This window comes from Sinocyclocheilus grahami, unplaced genomic scaffold (assembly GCF_001515645.1).
Source record: "Sinocyclocheilus grahami isolate Dianchi unplaced genomic scaffold, SAMN03320097.WGS_v1.1 scaffold537.1, whole genome shotgun sequence".
Taxonomy (NCBI): domain Eukaryota; kingdom Metazoa; phylum Chordata; class Actinopteri; order Cypriniformes; family Cyprinidae; genus Sinocyclocheilus; species Sinocyclocheilus grahami.
Genome location: NW_015505716.1, coordinates 204,315 through 220,566, shown reverse-complemented (window position 1 = coordinate 220,566; position 16,252 = coordinate 204,315). Strand labels below are relative to the sequence as shown.

The following is a 16,252-nucleotide window of genomic DNA, read 5'->3' as shown; positions in this document are numbered from 1 at the left end:
AGGATATGTCATGTTTTACACTAACTCAAAACATACCATGTTCAATCTGCACCAAACTTCATGTTTGATTAAAGTCCTGGCTTGAAGACATCTACATGCCAATATTCAGTTATAGTCATAGCGCCACCAACATTCCTCCAATATTACTTGAAATGCATAATACTGACCATTCGCTGTTTTCCTAAAGCCACCTGGTGGCGGTGAGCCTGGCTGCAAGGGCCTTTTCAATGCTGCTTGCAGCTTTAATTTTCAATGAGATTTGACGATATGAACCTTTGCGATGAGACACAGTTGAGATGAGTTTATCTTGTCTGGCTCCAATGTTGTAGTCAGTGTGAAAACACCTTAAGAGAGACATAAAAGAATCAAAGTCTCACTCCACGCATAGTCTAACTTTTCTGTTTCTCTGTTTGCAGCTGACCCATGTCCCAGTGGAGGCCTGCGAGCAGTACTTATCCTGTAAAGATTGTCTGGGATCTGGAGATCCTCACTGTGGCTGGTGTGTGCTTCATAGCATGTGAGTACAACCCTCCTGCACTGTCCTGTCCTACCTATGTACAGGTAGACAAACTCCTGAGGATCATACAAAGGATGTACAGTATGTGTACTAGATATTGTTTAAAGGGATAGCCCCCCCCCAAAAAAAGATAAAAAATTCTGTCATTATTTACTCAAACAGTTTTGCTTCCCATTGACTTCCATTATACAGTGGAAGTCAATGGTGGCTAAAACTGGTAGCCAACATCTTTCAAAATATATATTATACAGATATGGAATGACACAATTTTCATTTTTGGGTGGATTATCCATTTAAGAGGCATGTGGGGTAATATGTTCTCATTTAGAATAATTCAAGTAAGTCACATTTAAGTAACTGTGTGGCCTTAGAGTTGAGGAACAGCTCTCTTCACTACCTCACATTTTACCCACTAATGGATCTCAGACACATGCACACACATGGAAACATGTAAACACAAATACTCGTACACGGCCACCTTTCCACCCACTGTGTAGAAAGCGAGGGTGATGGATGCTTCAGGCCCTCAAGGGATGGCCACATTTCCCACTCCCCTGTAAATTGAAAATTGGATTATTGTCCTCTTTTGAGGACCCCAGAGGAGTGTGTGTGTGTGTGTGTGTGTGTGTGTGTGTGTGTGCGGCATGGTGAGCTCAAGCTTTCTCACATCTTAGCAGCTCCATATTCAGTGACGTCTAGGTCTTAAAACACTTTACACACACATGCACACATCACCTGTGCCACTAAGGAGCGACAGGGCCAGAGAGGGTCTAGCAGACATTGGCAGTATTTCTGACCAAAAGCAACGTTACACGCTTAACTGCAGGAGAAAGAGAGGGAGAGTGAGGAAAGTAATGCACACATCACCTGTGCCACTAAGGAGCGACAGGGCCAGAGAGGGTCTAGCAGACATTGGCAGTATTTCTGACCAAAAGTAACGTTACACTCTTAAGTGCAGGAGAAAGAGAGGGAGAGCGAGGAAAGTAAAGAGATGTGTAGAGATTCAGGGCCTATCTCTCTCTGTCTCTCTCAGGGCTTTTGAGTGCTCTAGATGCGACAGGGGCCATGGGCATGGCGTTTGCCACATGTCTGCTCAAGGTCAGGCATGCTTAAAATCTCACACTCATCTGTCTCTCACCCTCCCGTTCTCTCTCGCTCTCTCTTGCTTTTGTAAAAGCGAGAGCTGCATTAGTGCTGGACAGTGAGACAGGTGCTCAAATGTCCTGTGCATGTATCGTTTCCTCCTGAGATGTTTGATAGTTTCGGTCTTAAGCTTTGTTGCTTAACGTCAGCTCTAGAGCACTTCCTGATGTTTAAAGGATAAGTACAGGTGAATTGAGACACTTCATTCTTCTTGTAATAAACATTAGCATACTCTTGTTATTTATTTTTATTTTATTTAGCCATTTAGCAATTTTAAGTATTTTGCCATTTTTTTCATTGATCATTATATTTGAATCATATAATATTCGTTCAGTCGTTTTAACCATTTATTTATCCTTTTAGTCATTTTAGACATTTAGCTATTTATTTAGCTAATTGGCAATTTTAGCTATTTAGTTTAGTAATTTATGTTGTCCATTATATTTAATGTATCACATAATTTGTATTTTTATTAATGATTTAATTTATTTAGCTCTTTACCAATTTTAGCGATTTATTTAGCAGTATTTTTTTTATCATATTTAAGTCACATAATTGATGTATTATTTATTATCCATTTAAATATTTATTTAGCTGTTTATTCATGTAGCCACTTAGGTTTAATTTATTTAAATAAACTTTTTTTAACTCACTTTTTAATTGGCCCACAATTGTTTTTAACATTTAAATACTAAATACAAATCACATAAAAAAAATTAACGGTCTTAAACACCTTTGACTTGTGAATTCATAAGATGTAAGACCAATAGAGGATATAAACTTCACAGATTGACCTATTGATTCAGCTGCAGTTGAAGGCAGATGTGCAGTGTTTCTGCAAATTAGATTGTGTTTTAATACAATTTGAATTTTGTCCTATTTGTTATATTTTTTATTTATTTATTTATTTTGCCGCTGAGAATGATGTTATAGTTTTGTATCGAGTCCTGTATTCGCACTGCAGGAGCAGGCTGATCAACTTGCCATGACTGTCCATGAAGGAAGGAGGTCATTTGTGATTGAAACCTGTGCAGCTAGAGAGAGAGCTGCCTCTTTCTCTCCTTCACTCTGTCATTTCTCTCTGTCCTCTGGCAGCAGAAACAGTGTCAAGTGTACACGGGACACAATGCTAATAAAAACAGCAGCAGTTTGTTGTTTAGCCTCAGGTGGTAGAAGGGCCAGCACTCGCAGGAGGTCTTTATGTTGGTTGGCAACACAATCAGTACGGCTGCATCTGCAGAGGCCAACCCTTGCTTCCATTCAGGCCCTGTGTCGCTTCTTATTTTGGACTCTTTTGTCTCTGCATTTTTCATATCCCCATTCTATTTGTCCCTCCTGTGTTTTTCATTACTTTCTCATAGCACTCCCTCATTCTCTCTCTCCTCTCCCATGGCCTCATGCCCAGAGAAAGTGAACAGCAACACTCTCTGATGGAGTCAGGCAATCCGACCTGGCCTCCCTGGGTCCCCGGGTGATTGATTGCCCTGGAGTTTACCTTTCCCATCCTCTCCTCCTCTGCATACTTAACCAGGGTCCCTGTAACTCGAGTCCTGTCCAGAGAGGACTCTCTCACACCAGGCATGACTTCTGCCAGTGCTCCCCCCATTTGTCTGCTGTAATCTACCTGTTGTTCATAGGTTATGATGCTTAAAGCAGCATATCTTAACACTGATATGCCGCAAAGAGATTCTCTGTCATACAGCAACTGTATGGTTGTCTTTTTAATGAGAAATGAAAGGTACTGTAAACAGATCAACAGAGAAGTGCAGAGATCAGATGGACTACACTTTTCACCCTGTTCATTTCAGAGAGTTTGAGAGATTTGTCTGTCCGTCTCTCTCTGTCTATCTAAGGTTCATTCTATTCTATAGTCTTTCTATTTTTAGAAAAGACTATCTTTAGAAAGACAAACACATATAGTGATGAAAGCAAAAATATTACATTTAAAATGGGTAAAATTCAACAATTTGAATATGGAGCTGCTTTGAAATCCCCATATCTATGGCAATGAACTATATGGGGCCTTTTGAAAATTAAGAATTTCAAAAGGAAAGTTCATTACGAATGAGAATCTAGAAGGATATTAAAATATCTTGAATACTTTTAAAGTTACAGGCATGAAATGTATAATATTTATGGCGCTCAAATGGGTATGTTCTAGGCAATTGTGTTGATAGAAAATCACGAGATACATTATTTGTTCTTCAGATATTCCTCTTTAAAAGAAAAAAAAGTATCAGCTGTATGCAAAATGACCCACATTTGGTTTTTGACCACTGAAAATGTGTACAATTTGCCAATTTACTCATGGAGCTGCATTAAGATCACCATATCTCTGGGATTGAACCATTTAGGTACTTTAAAACAAAGATACCAAAAGGAAAGTTGGTTAAAAACCAGAATCTAAAAAGATATTAAAGATATCTTTAATACTTTTTGAGTTATAGGCATGCAAATTTGAGGTAAAAAACACAAGATGTGCTTTTTGCTAATTTTGAACCATCAATATTAGCATTTAATGAAACAGAGATTGCTAAAGTCAGCAGATTTTACAAATAGACCTACCAATCTGTGTGTAAAAATAAAAAATAATGCAGCTAGCGTCTAAAGTAATTTTTACACCCCTGTAAATTGGCTCCAAATCTCAGGTGAAAATTGTCATTTTTACCCACTTCTACAAAATAGTGGAATAACCAGGAAATATACATTTGTGAAATTTTATATTTTGGCTTTCATCACTACGCATGTTTATCTTTCTCAAAAATTACAAATTTCAGCTGGGGAGGCTTCCAAAATTGTGTTAATTCGACACGGAATAACCCTAAAATAAAATAAAAACATTAATTGAAAAGTTTACAAATTACAAATGTTGCCTTAACTGACAAAATAAATCTAAAGTACTAAAATTACAAATAAATAAAATAAACAATAAAAATGACAAAAGCACATGCAATTACTAAAACTCAAACTAAAATTAAAATTAAAATGCAAAAAGGCTAATTCAAAATATTAAATACTATTATATTAATTATTTTAATATTATATTTACTAGTTATATAAAATACTAAAATAACACTCGTCTCAATAAAGCACTTTTGTGAGCTGTTTGTTGTTTAAAGTTCATGTAAGAAACTGGATTCAAATAAGTGAAAAACTCTAATTTGCATGTATTTTTCAAGATGTCAGAAACCACAACAAAGTAAAAGCTAAAAATAATTCATTTAAAAATGTTTTAACGAGAACTGGAATTATTAATAATTGCCTAATTTTGCTCATCTTACTAGACCGTAACACTGCCTCTGCTAACTCATACAATTACTCTTCCTCTGCGGAGAGAATCCCAGTTACCATAGTTACCCATGGATTTCTATAGAGGAACATAAAGAGTAATATATGGCTATTTATGGAAATAAATAGTTTTTGTGTGTTTTTGCTAAAAAAAAAACAACATTAACAGTGTTCAGCACAAAATTCAAGTATGATGGCTTAGAAACAGGACATTTTAGGTACCATTCATGTCTGTAAGGAAACCTCTGAGGCACCAGTTTAACACCAGGGTTAGAGGTTTGTTCAGATCACTCAAGGAAGTCGTTAGCTCTTTTTCCTGTCTCTGTTTCTCTCATGACTCTCCCAACACATGAAATAGCATGAAACAGTCTAATGGCACAAAGCAACAGTTTCAGAGGCTGTTTTGTGTTAAGTGAGGGCAATATGTTGGCCAGCAGAGCATAAATATAGTAATCTAGACTGCTAAAGAACAGGACTCTGTGATGAGACAGATCACTCCAGTCCTCAAGAGGGATGCAAAAGTCAACAGAGTTCCACACAATCACTAGAGAGAGAAGGAAAACAACACGCAGAAGGCATGGATGGATGGCTGGGCTTATTTGCTCAACTCACACTACTATTGATCTTGGGGAAAATGGAGCAGAGGGGTTAAGGGTCAGGGGGGGTCCATTTGTGTGTGTGTATAATCCACTTGGGAAGATTGAGTGTCACTAAATTAACAATGCATTAACTAAGTCTCAGGATGCTTGGCTCTGACCTTCAGTTTTTAGACCGGATAACCTCAAAAAACCCCAGACCCCCAGATTCCTTGAAACTTTAAATGCAATGGGCATTAAAACATACAACTAATTGACTTAAAAGGCAGGATTCACTTGTGGTGAGGAGGTGAGAAATAAATAAATCTGAATACAAAATGGCCAGGGCCAAAATGGCCTCCATGTATCTTTCATCTGAATGTGAGTTATAAGACAAATCTTAGGCGACAACAATACCTTTTAAATATATTTTATAGCTATGAGACTGTCTGATTGGATAGCAAGGGAGAAAAGACAAATATCTGTGAGATGCTGTTTAGTTTAAGAACCTCTCTGCAAGTTTGTTGTTTCCAATCAACCTTCAGATAACCTTCCCTCTCGCTGTCAACACAGGAGCAAAGCCGCCTGCTCCAGACTTCTGTTTACCCAGAAGATCTCCAGAAGAGTCTGTTAGTCTTGGAAAACAGGACCAGAGAGGCAAAAATCAATAACTCTAGGAGAGGGGGAGGGCGCTCCCCAAGCTTAAATGTTCAGATGTGTAATTTATAAAGCGGTTTGTTTACTTGTTAAGGCTTTCATTTTTTCCCATCTGAACCCTCTCTGCCCCTTTGACTTGGAGAGGATCGTTTGTTCATGTTTGAGAGAAGAGGGAGGGTTTTTTAATGTGAGAAAAGACCATTAGTATTGTTGTATATTCTATACCCACACAAAATGAATACATTTTTATACTTATTTATTTATAAAAATTGAATTAGGGAACAAGTAAAATAAATAAGTGAAAAAATGCTGTTGCAATCAGCATAGTATTTTGTGAATGAAGGATGTTTGCATTCTGTCAATCTGTGGAGTCTATAGTATTCATTTAATTTTATAATCCCAGATTGAGTGGAAAACGTATTCACCACAGTTTAACAACATTACATCCATCCTTGATGATCGCACTAGTTCCCAAGGGCTGCCATGAATAACTCCCCTGACTTCTTTACAAATGTCTTGGAAACATTGCCAGAATGTTTTGCAGGGAGTCATTTTGCATAGGGTGTAAATGAGCAGCGATTGTGATGCTTTGGAATGGCTTGGAGACAGATAGGCTGTAAATCATAATTAAGACAAGGAAAATAAGTCTGTCAGATTTGTGTCTCTCTTTTCGTAGAAGGCTGTCAGGCTGAGACTGGAGCAGATTGACAGAGATGCAAATTCACACTCCATTATAATATCTTTATGTATCTTTATTAGGATGGGTATGAGATGGATATTATTTTGAGCCATATCAAGAATATCAATATGTCTCTATCCATCAGTATCTTTGACAGCTTGTTACTGAGGCTTTATGAGAGATGAGATCATTGTTTAAAACTGTAATAGCCATGGCGTCCTTCAGGAACACACTTTACAGATTGCATCCCAAAGTGACTAGGGTTTTTTTTTCATTTATTTATTTGTTTGTTTGTTAATTTTGTATTTTAAATGTATTCTTTTGTTTTTTTTATTTTTCAAAATCAGGTATCAGGTAAAAACGTTAAACCTTTAACAATAATACTTACATTACAAAAAACATGTGAGTAATGATTTTTACAACCTGATCTCATGACAAAAATGTCCTTGTTGGAAATTTTTCGCAAAACGCAAAATACGTACCAATAAGTACATATCACTGCAGTTTCCAACAGAAATAAACACTAGAGATGGTAAAACAGCGAGCACTTGCAATCGTTTTCGGTAATGACTACAGCTCCATATGTTTTGCTTTCCGGACGTAACAAGCTTGCTCGGTAGCTCAGCCGGCACAGAACTGGGCTTAGGATGCGGAATCCTTGAGTACAAATCCCATGAAAAACACGACTCACGATGAAAGAGCTCAAAGATGAGAGATCGAAAAACAAGCTAAAATAGCATGCTTGCGGTTGCGTTTTTACATCACATTCACTTTTGTTCATACTATCGGGTAGGTTTAGGTGTAGTGCAGATGGTACGTTATTTTAAAACATCACAGAATATTAGTTATAGCGCCACTCAATGGACATTTCAAGTCAGAACTGTGGTGACGCATACAAAACCAACGTCACATAAAACACACCATATGTACGTTCATCTGTTCCGGGGAAAAAACTGCTTTTAGCACCACTCAGTGGACATTTCATATCGAATATGTCACAAAGTGTACATGGCGCTATGTATTTCGCATGTTGCAAAAAAGTTCACACTGGTACGTTTTCGTCATGAGATCAGGCTCGATTTTAAAAATTGCATTTTTAAACATTTTATTATTTTTTTTTAACATTGTTAAATAATTTTCTAAATTTTAAACTGATTACATTTTAAAATTACATTTTTAAACTCAAACAGTAGAGCATGGCACTAGCAATTTCAAGATTATGGGTTTGATTCCTAGCAAAATTCACTTTTATAAGCTGAAAAAAATTTACAGCTTCAATGCAGCATACACTTCTGTGCACCTGCCTTTAACCGTGAAATCAAATTGACATAATTGTAATAGAAATTTTATTCAACAAGTTGAACATAAGAAATTTTGTCAGTGCTGGGCTTTTTTTTTTTTTTTAACATGACCTGCTAAGTAGTTAAAAAGTAAAAAGTAGTAGTGCAAAAGTAAGCACTTTTGCATATGGCATTTCTAAAATGATGTAGACTGCACATGCAAATAAATGGTACTATCAGCAGGCGCAATTTATTCTTAGTGCATTCCACCTGGGCCTGTCAAGTCAGTCCTGAGTTGTTTTGGACCCAAAACACGCACGGCACCCTCTGTGCCCAGCAGAGAGTGGCGTCTCCCTGGGGGAGCAGGACCGGCTCTGCCGCCCCTGGTGCTGAACTCCTGAAGAGCCGGGAGGAGGAGTTTGCGGCTGGCTGAGAGAAAGGAACATGCTCCAAAAGTGACGGAAGCATCAGGACAGAACTACAGCCACACTCACGACTGTCAGTGAGATCTCTCAGAGAGCAGGCAGTCCTACACGACTCAACCTATTCCTCACTGTCACCATGCTGTCACCAGAGAAAGAGCAGGAGACACAGAGAGAGAGAAGGCAAAGGGGAGAGGGGGTAGAAGACAGCAAGCGGGGTGGCCTGTCCTGGTGTGACAGAGCGTGAACTAGACATGGAGACAGACACACCTGAGAGAGAAAGAGAGAAAGCGTGCAGGCATTGATTGAAAAGACAGGAAATAGATGTGGAGGAAGTTAAAGGAATAGTTCAAGGAAAAATGAAAATTCTGTCATTATGTATTACTGTCATGTCGTTCCAAACCGCACTACTGTCTGCTTTCCAGAAGTGAAAAGAAATTCAAAGTCAGTCATACATTTTGGAGTGACACCAACATAAGAATGACCAAATTTTGTTTATTTTATTAATTTACTTTTTTATTATAAAATACTAATGGTAATATATACACCACTGAACAAACTGTTATTCAATTCTAATAATATTTTGGTTACACTTTATTTTAAGGTGTTACAGTGTAATTATACATTTATGTACTGAGTACTATTAATTAACTACATGTACTTACTATATGGTTAGGGTTTGTCTTATGGTTACCTGCATGTAATTATGAATAATTTATTGTTATTATAATAGTAAGCACATGTAATTTGTGTAACAAGGACACCGTAAAATAGTGGTACCAATATTTATACATATACAATAAAGTCCCATTAATGTTAAATAATGCATTAAGTTACATTAACAAAAAACGAGCATGTTACAGTATGTATCAATCTTTAACGTTAGTTACTTAGTGTACTGCACAAAAGACTCAATTAATCCATTGATTTAAATAAATAATTACAACAAAATCACTCAAGTAAATCAAACTTCTTACCACAAGTTTTACAAAAATTATATTTGAGGTTTACAATAACCTTTCTGAGCTCTTTTAACAATAGAAACTTCCTGTCACAGTGTGACATAGCAACTAAAAAAGTGCTGTTAGAATGTGCTTCTAAATTTATCTTGTGAAAAATTTCCTTTTCATGATTTTCCAAGTGTTTGAAAGGTCTGTAAAGCTGTGGGAATAAACACCGCTGTGAATTATGGAAAGAACATTGCGTTCATCACAGCAGGTGTACGGTTTTGAACCAGCACAGGTAGGATACGGAATGAGACACAGTCTTGTGTTCATCGTAGCCTAATTTTACACAGGTTTCAAATGTCATGCGTGTTTCCCTTTTCCAAACAGCTCCAGAAACGTGATATGCCAGTCCGCAAACTCTTTGTAATTGCCATTCACCTTGCATTGGCACAGAAGCAAAATGTTTTCATAAATGTTTGACCAGATCAGATTGTTCTCTCTAATTTGAGCGGCACATTGATTTTTCCTCTGGGCACGCGGGACCTGTTGGATCATTCTCTCAGGTGGCTGAAGACCCGCTTGTTTGCCCTTTGTGATAGAGGACAGACGCTCTATCTATAGCACACACACTCTCAAGTTACTCTCCTTTCTTAGGTGGAGTCTTATTGAGTGTGACCTCTTTAAAATGCTTTGTATAACTTTGAAGACAAAGAGTCTAAATGTCCTCACATCCACTCTGCCTTTGTCTTTTTCGGTCATTCTTAGAGGTCTTCCGTGTTCTGTATTTCTTTCTGCTGAAAACTCAGTTGACCCCTGTAGCTGAAAGGAAAAAGATCTGTCTGCTCGATCTAAACGGCAAGAGATAAAAAAAAAAAAAAGTTGTAAACGTTCCTCTGAGCTGGATCCTAACAGCCGGAAGGCAGGCACAGATCGGGTGTTAATATGTGCAATGTTTGATCAGATCTGTAGGGGACGTGGTGTTGGAGGAGACTGATAATCTGTTTAATATTAGCAGGGTAAGATGGGTCCCCTGGCCCAGGAGGAACAGGGACAGCAGGGAGATGAGATGAAGGAGAAAAAAAAAAAGTTGTAAACGTTCCTCTGAGCTGGATCCTAACAGCCGGAAGGCAGGCACAGATCGGGTGTTAATATGTGCAATGTTTGATCAGATCTGTAGGGGACGTGGTGTTGGAGGAGACTGATAATCTGTTTAATATTAGCAGGGTAAGATGGGTCCCCTGGCCCAGGAGGAACAGGGACAGCAGGGAGATGAGATGAAGGAGCCAGTCTGAGGTGTTTTTGACAGCTCCTGAAATTGCATGCGAGTTCGGAGGCGAGAGCTGCTGCGTCACGGAAAACTTGACGGTTTTATGGCATTGAGATGAATTGTGTGTATTTGTGTGGGTGTGTGCGACTTTGATAAGTAATGTGTCTCTCCAGCTGTGCAGTAGTCACATTCAAGTCACATGAAAGTGTTTAGAAATGCAGCTCAGATTCTGAGGTCATGCTGCTTTTAGGCAGATTTGGCGTTGAAGTAAATAGGGTTGGCCAAAAGTACAAGGATCCATGGCAGTCTTTGTAGACTACACTTCCAAACAACCATTAAAGGTATAGTCTACCCAAAACTTACAATTCCGTCATCATTTACTTAAAACATTTTCAGTTTTCTATTGATTTCCAAGATATTTTTGAACACACAGTAACAGTCAGGTGTAACAGAAACATTTTGGTTACCAACATTCTTCAAAATATCTTCTTTTGTTTTCCACAAAAGAAAGTAAACTATAAGGCAAAGTTTGATTATAAAAGACAATCATTTTTTACATGATTTGTTACTTTTAATTACCCCTTTGCAGATTTTGACTTATGTAATCATCAATCATATCAAATTATAGAAATCTTACAGGGCATGTCGAATTGGCTCTGTTTTGAGTCTTTTGTTTTAAACCAATATGTTACATAATGCAAATTATGTAATCTTTTATGTAATTATGTAATTTGTCATGAATAATCTTGTTTTTTGGTTTGTATTCCAAAGTTCCAAATAGAAAATGAGATAAAGTGCCTTATATTTATTTTTAAAATATTTAATTCACTGCATTAACTAAACGAGCATTATATATGTAATATATACTTGTATTATAAACTTGTTTGTGATTATATACCGCCGCATGCTGTATGAATATTGGATTCTATATTTTGGACATGAGTGCTGCAGCCTGGATTTTTTTTGTGCAAGCGTTTGTTTGTGTGTCTCAGTATGCCTCAGTGTGTTGGGGTCGTTCCCGGGGTGCTCCACACTAATTTTCCACTCAGCTGAGGTTTGTGGCCCAGTGGGGGGCAGTGGCCCCGAGGTCTCTGCTGGGAATAATCGGGTCAGAGCCACTGGGCTGCGTAATGACTCTCCACGAGTCTCTTCCTCTCTCTCTCTTCTCCCCTCCTTCCTTCTCTCTGCTTCATGACTCCCTCTTTCCTTCCATCCCTCTTCTTTGCTCACTCCATAATGATGGTGACCGACTGGCTCTTCTCTCGCAGGGGGCTCTGAGGATCTGGCCTCTAAATTTAAACCTGCCATTTGTCAGTGTGGCTGCCCATTCTTTTGTCAGTGCTCTCCCTTGCTCCCTTTCTCTCTGGATATCACTGCATTTTAAAAGCATCTCATTTTCTATTTGTGCAACTTGGACGGGGTTTGTCAGTTTGGCAAATGGGCAATAGTTTAGCTCAATTTCCTCTTCTTGCTCCTCATCTATTAAACATTGGGAATCTGTCCCAAAGGGAGGCTTGATAACCATCAGGATGAATGTGTATTTAAGTGCATATTCAAATATGCATTGACTCATCCATAAGTAATATTAACATTGTTACTATATGTAGAGCGTGAACTGGCTAGAGTTCAAAAGTCTGTCTTCTAGCAGCTGAATGCAGTAGTAATACAGTACTGTGGCTCTGCTTTTTATTTTACGCGTAATGGAATTTCAATTAGATGTTTAGTGTAGAATTGGCTTAGGAATGGTAGGTGTTTTTCTTCTGCTATCAAAACTTATGACTGCGGTGGTAGCATTTTAAAACACACTTCCAGTTCCAAGGTTATTATAAAAGGTAGGATCTTAATTATTCTGCTTCCTAAGTTATCTGCAGTAACTTTGGCCAGATTCTAAAGCAGCAATGACAGAATGATCTGCAACAAGCTCAAAAAACTGAGGCGTTGGGTGAGATGAGAGAAATAGCAATTGTAACTCAACTTCTATTTTATTTAATACTGAAAAGAATGTATATATGCTTATTTAGAGTATTGTGTTGTTAGCTTAGCCACATGCTAATGACAAACTGATGAAATCAAACTAATGAAGTCGATATATTTAGTGCTTTTACATTTCTCTTTCTTCCTTTCTCGCTTTTTTCTGCCTCTTACTCATTACTCTCTTTCTTGAAGTAATTTAATCCTTTTTCATTTTTAATTTAATTAATTTCAAGACATGAATGAAAGAAAAAGGTCAAATTTGTTGCTGAAATTTTTATTTCTGTCTGCTTTTCAAATTAGAAATAGAAGGTCAGGTCAAGCGCATTGCATCATGGGATACAGTATTTTATGCATGGTTTAAATGTTTGAAATTGATTAACAGTTGAAAACAGAAGTTTTGAAAAGTAATCAAATGCAATCAGTTACATTACTTCAATAAAGTAATTGTTACACTACTTATTAGATTTTAAATAAGGTAACTTGTAATCTGTAACCTATTACATTTCCAAAGTAACCTTCCCAACATGTACTCCTCAAATTAGTGTGTTGGTTTGCTTTTCAAAGCATAGACAGTCTCTATCTTATGAAACCTCCTTCTGTAGTATTTGTCCCATTAGACCTGTCTTTGTTCATGCTGCTGGTCAGACCTTGGGAGTTCACACACTTTAAACTCCACTAGGCCACTGTCCTCAGTCACACATGAGAAATGTGCTTCCTCATGTTTATTATAAATTAGTCTGGTAACACTTTACTTGAAGGGGTGTGCATAAGACTGACATGACACCTTCATAATCATGACATGACACATGTCATGAATATGAAGGAGGTTTTATGCATGTTTATGACAACTGTCATTAAGTGTCATTCGCTCAGTTATGTCATTTTTAATGCAAATATGACATTATTTATATGACCTAACAATATGACCTAACCCTACCCTTACCCCTAATCATAGCCCATAACAAAGACATCTCAAACAATGTCATCTTTGCATTAAAAATTACATGACTGAGCGAATGACACTTAATGACAGTTGTCATAAACATGCATAAAACCTCCTTCATATTCATGACATGTGTCATGTCATGATTATGAAGGTGTCATGTCAGTATTATGCACACCCCTTCAAGTAAAGTGTAACCATTAGTCTTGGCAAAGCGAGGTTGGTACTATGAGCCCGAACTCATTCTTATGGTAAATGGTCAGTTTTAGTTGAACAGCAAGTGAAACTCTGTTGAATAAAACTCCTTGAGGGATTTATTATTTTAACAGAATTTATTAATTTAGCTGCTTCTGGCTGACTCTGTTAGCTGCTTTCTTCTGAAAGCATTAAAATGTGGGTTTAATGCGACGGGTGGCATTGCAAGCTCCCCCCCCCCCCCCATCAAAACACAAAACTGGCAAGTAAAATGAATTTGAATGCACTAATTACATGTTTTTATTCATTTATCGATGTGCGTAGTTGTTTATTTGTTTATTTCCTCCTCTGCTAGCATGGGTGATGTAATGGTATTTAGGTCAATGTGTCAGAGAGCAGAGTGAACGGAGGGTCACGAGGGGAACAGGAAGAGAGAGGGCAGGCGAGATGCCAGGAGGCCGTCCTGAGTGTTTTGCATGTGCCCACTCCAGCGCTCCCGTCTGCCTGATCGCTTTGATGCGATTTCATTTCCTGTTCATTATTCATCAAAGTACCACATTTCTCCATGTTCGGGCAGCATTTACATAACGAGGGAAACAAATTACTCCTTAGTCGTCTAACAGAGCAGTTTACTTTACTAATGATAAGGTATTAAAACAAACCTCCCACGTGTTGACAGGTGCGCGCTGGATGACTTATCAAGGAGATCACCAATTCATCAGATGGAAAAGCATTTGCAGAGAGCTGAGATAGTTTTAATAAACTCATTTAACTGCACATGCACACATGTAGAAATATTAATGAAGTACACACAAATACACACCAGAAAAGTATTGAAACTGGAAATGCAACCCATTTTAAACTTTGATCAAATATAATATAATGTAATATATTATAATTAACTAATAGAAGTCAGTTATACAATGCAATGTATTAATATTAATATGAAATATGTAGTATATTGTAATGTCATATGTATCAAATTTAGAGTGTATTATGATTTTATATTACAAAAATCTACTATGAAATGTATAATATACTGTTTTGTTTATATTAACATTTTATATTTATAATATTGTTTATAATATTTCCAAATGCAACAGAAATTTCTGAAAAAAACTTTTTTCAGGTTTTATCCATTAGGAACTGATTGGACAATTAAATATTACATAGAAATAAATAAATACTGTTCACTATTTAACTGGAAATGTGAATAAAGAAAGTACATAAGGCCAGTTTCACACTCATTTTATTTATCCAATACATTTTTAATTTATTAAAGGTATGAGATACACAAACAGTGCTATTTATCCTGCTGATATTTGTCTCCGGGCCTTTTACACAAGCTCGTAAATGAAGGCTCATAAATGTTTTTACAGTGCTCTCAGGCCATAAGCAGGCATCTCCTTTATAGCCCGTTTAAATAAGAAATATTCCTGTTCTTATAAACTGAGTTGACTTGTTTCAGCCACAACATGTCAAAGCCCCTGTAATTTCCAAATTATAAACAGACAACCCTCATACGCCCCCTATTGGTGAGAAAGAATAATGTCTGTGTTTAAACTGGCTTCACTGCCTACATACTTTCCTGTAGTCTTACGTAATGGGTGCGGACCGAGAGGGACTTGTTAGGTGTGATGTTTTATTAAAGGCCTTTGACAAGTGCGTCTAACTGTGGGATGCACAGCCCCGCCAAATCATCCAGACACTTGCACAAGACAGTTTGTCTCTCCCACAGCACTCTGAGAATGCTACACACTCTGTCATTTTAGAGTTCAATGTTTCACCACCCATAGCTTCCACTTAGTGTAAGTGTGTGTGTGTGTGTGTGTGTGTGTGTGTGTGTGTGTGTGTGTGTGTGTGTGTGTGTGTGTGTTTGAACACGTAGTACAGCATGCTTATTAAATCAGCTACAGAAAAGGGATTCAGGATGTGTGATTGGAGCTACAAAGGAGGCCATTCTGATTAAACACATCTTAGACCTGCTTAGCACAGAGAAAGAGGATGATTGTTGCCATTTAAATCTCTTTCGTTTCCTCTTTCATTCACCAGCAGATTATTCCCATTCTGTTCTCAGAGTTCTCCACGTTAGGCTTCTTAACTTTTCAATTCATTCACTCACTGTCCTACCTCTCTCTCCCGCCTTCTTTTCTGCTGTGGAAGAAAACCCTGTCACAACTGTCATCGGTTATAAACTTCTCTCCCTCTCGTAAGGACTCTGTGCTGATTCGTAGTTAATTGCTTCACAGATTTGAATAAAGCCAATCTGGATTAGTCAGGGGAATGACAGGCTAAAAAACCCAGTGAGAGCAGACTATTTTATCCACTGTTGTACTTTCCAAGCAAAAAAAACTTTGAAATGCTT

At 37.5% G+C, this 16,252-nt stretch overlaps 1 protein-coding gene across 1 annotated transcript in view; it reads left to right on the top strand.

Annotated features, from left to right (window-relative positions):
• LOC107555548 (plexin-A4) overlaps positions 1 to 16,252 on the top strand; it is a 235,272-nt gene that overhangs the window by 153,050 nt on the left and 65,970 nt on the right. Inside the window, exon 5 of the mRNA XM_016238372.1 lies at positions 417 to 517. Within this exon, the coding sequence (XP_016093858.1) occupies positions 417 to 517 (101 nt within the window). The remainder of the gene's footprint in view (positions 1 to 416; positions 518 to 16,252) is intronic.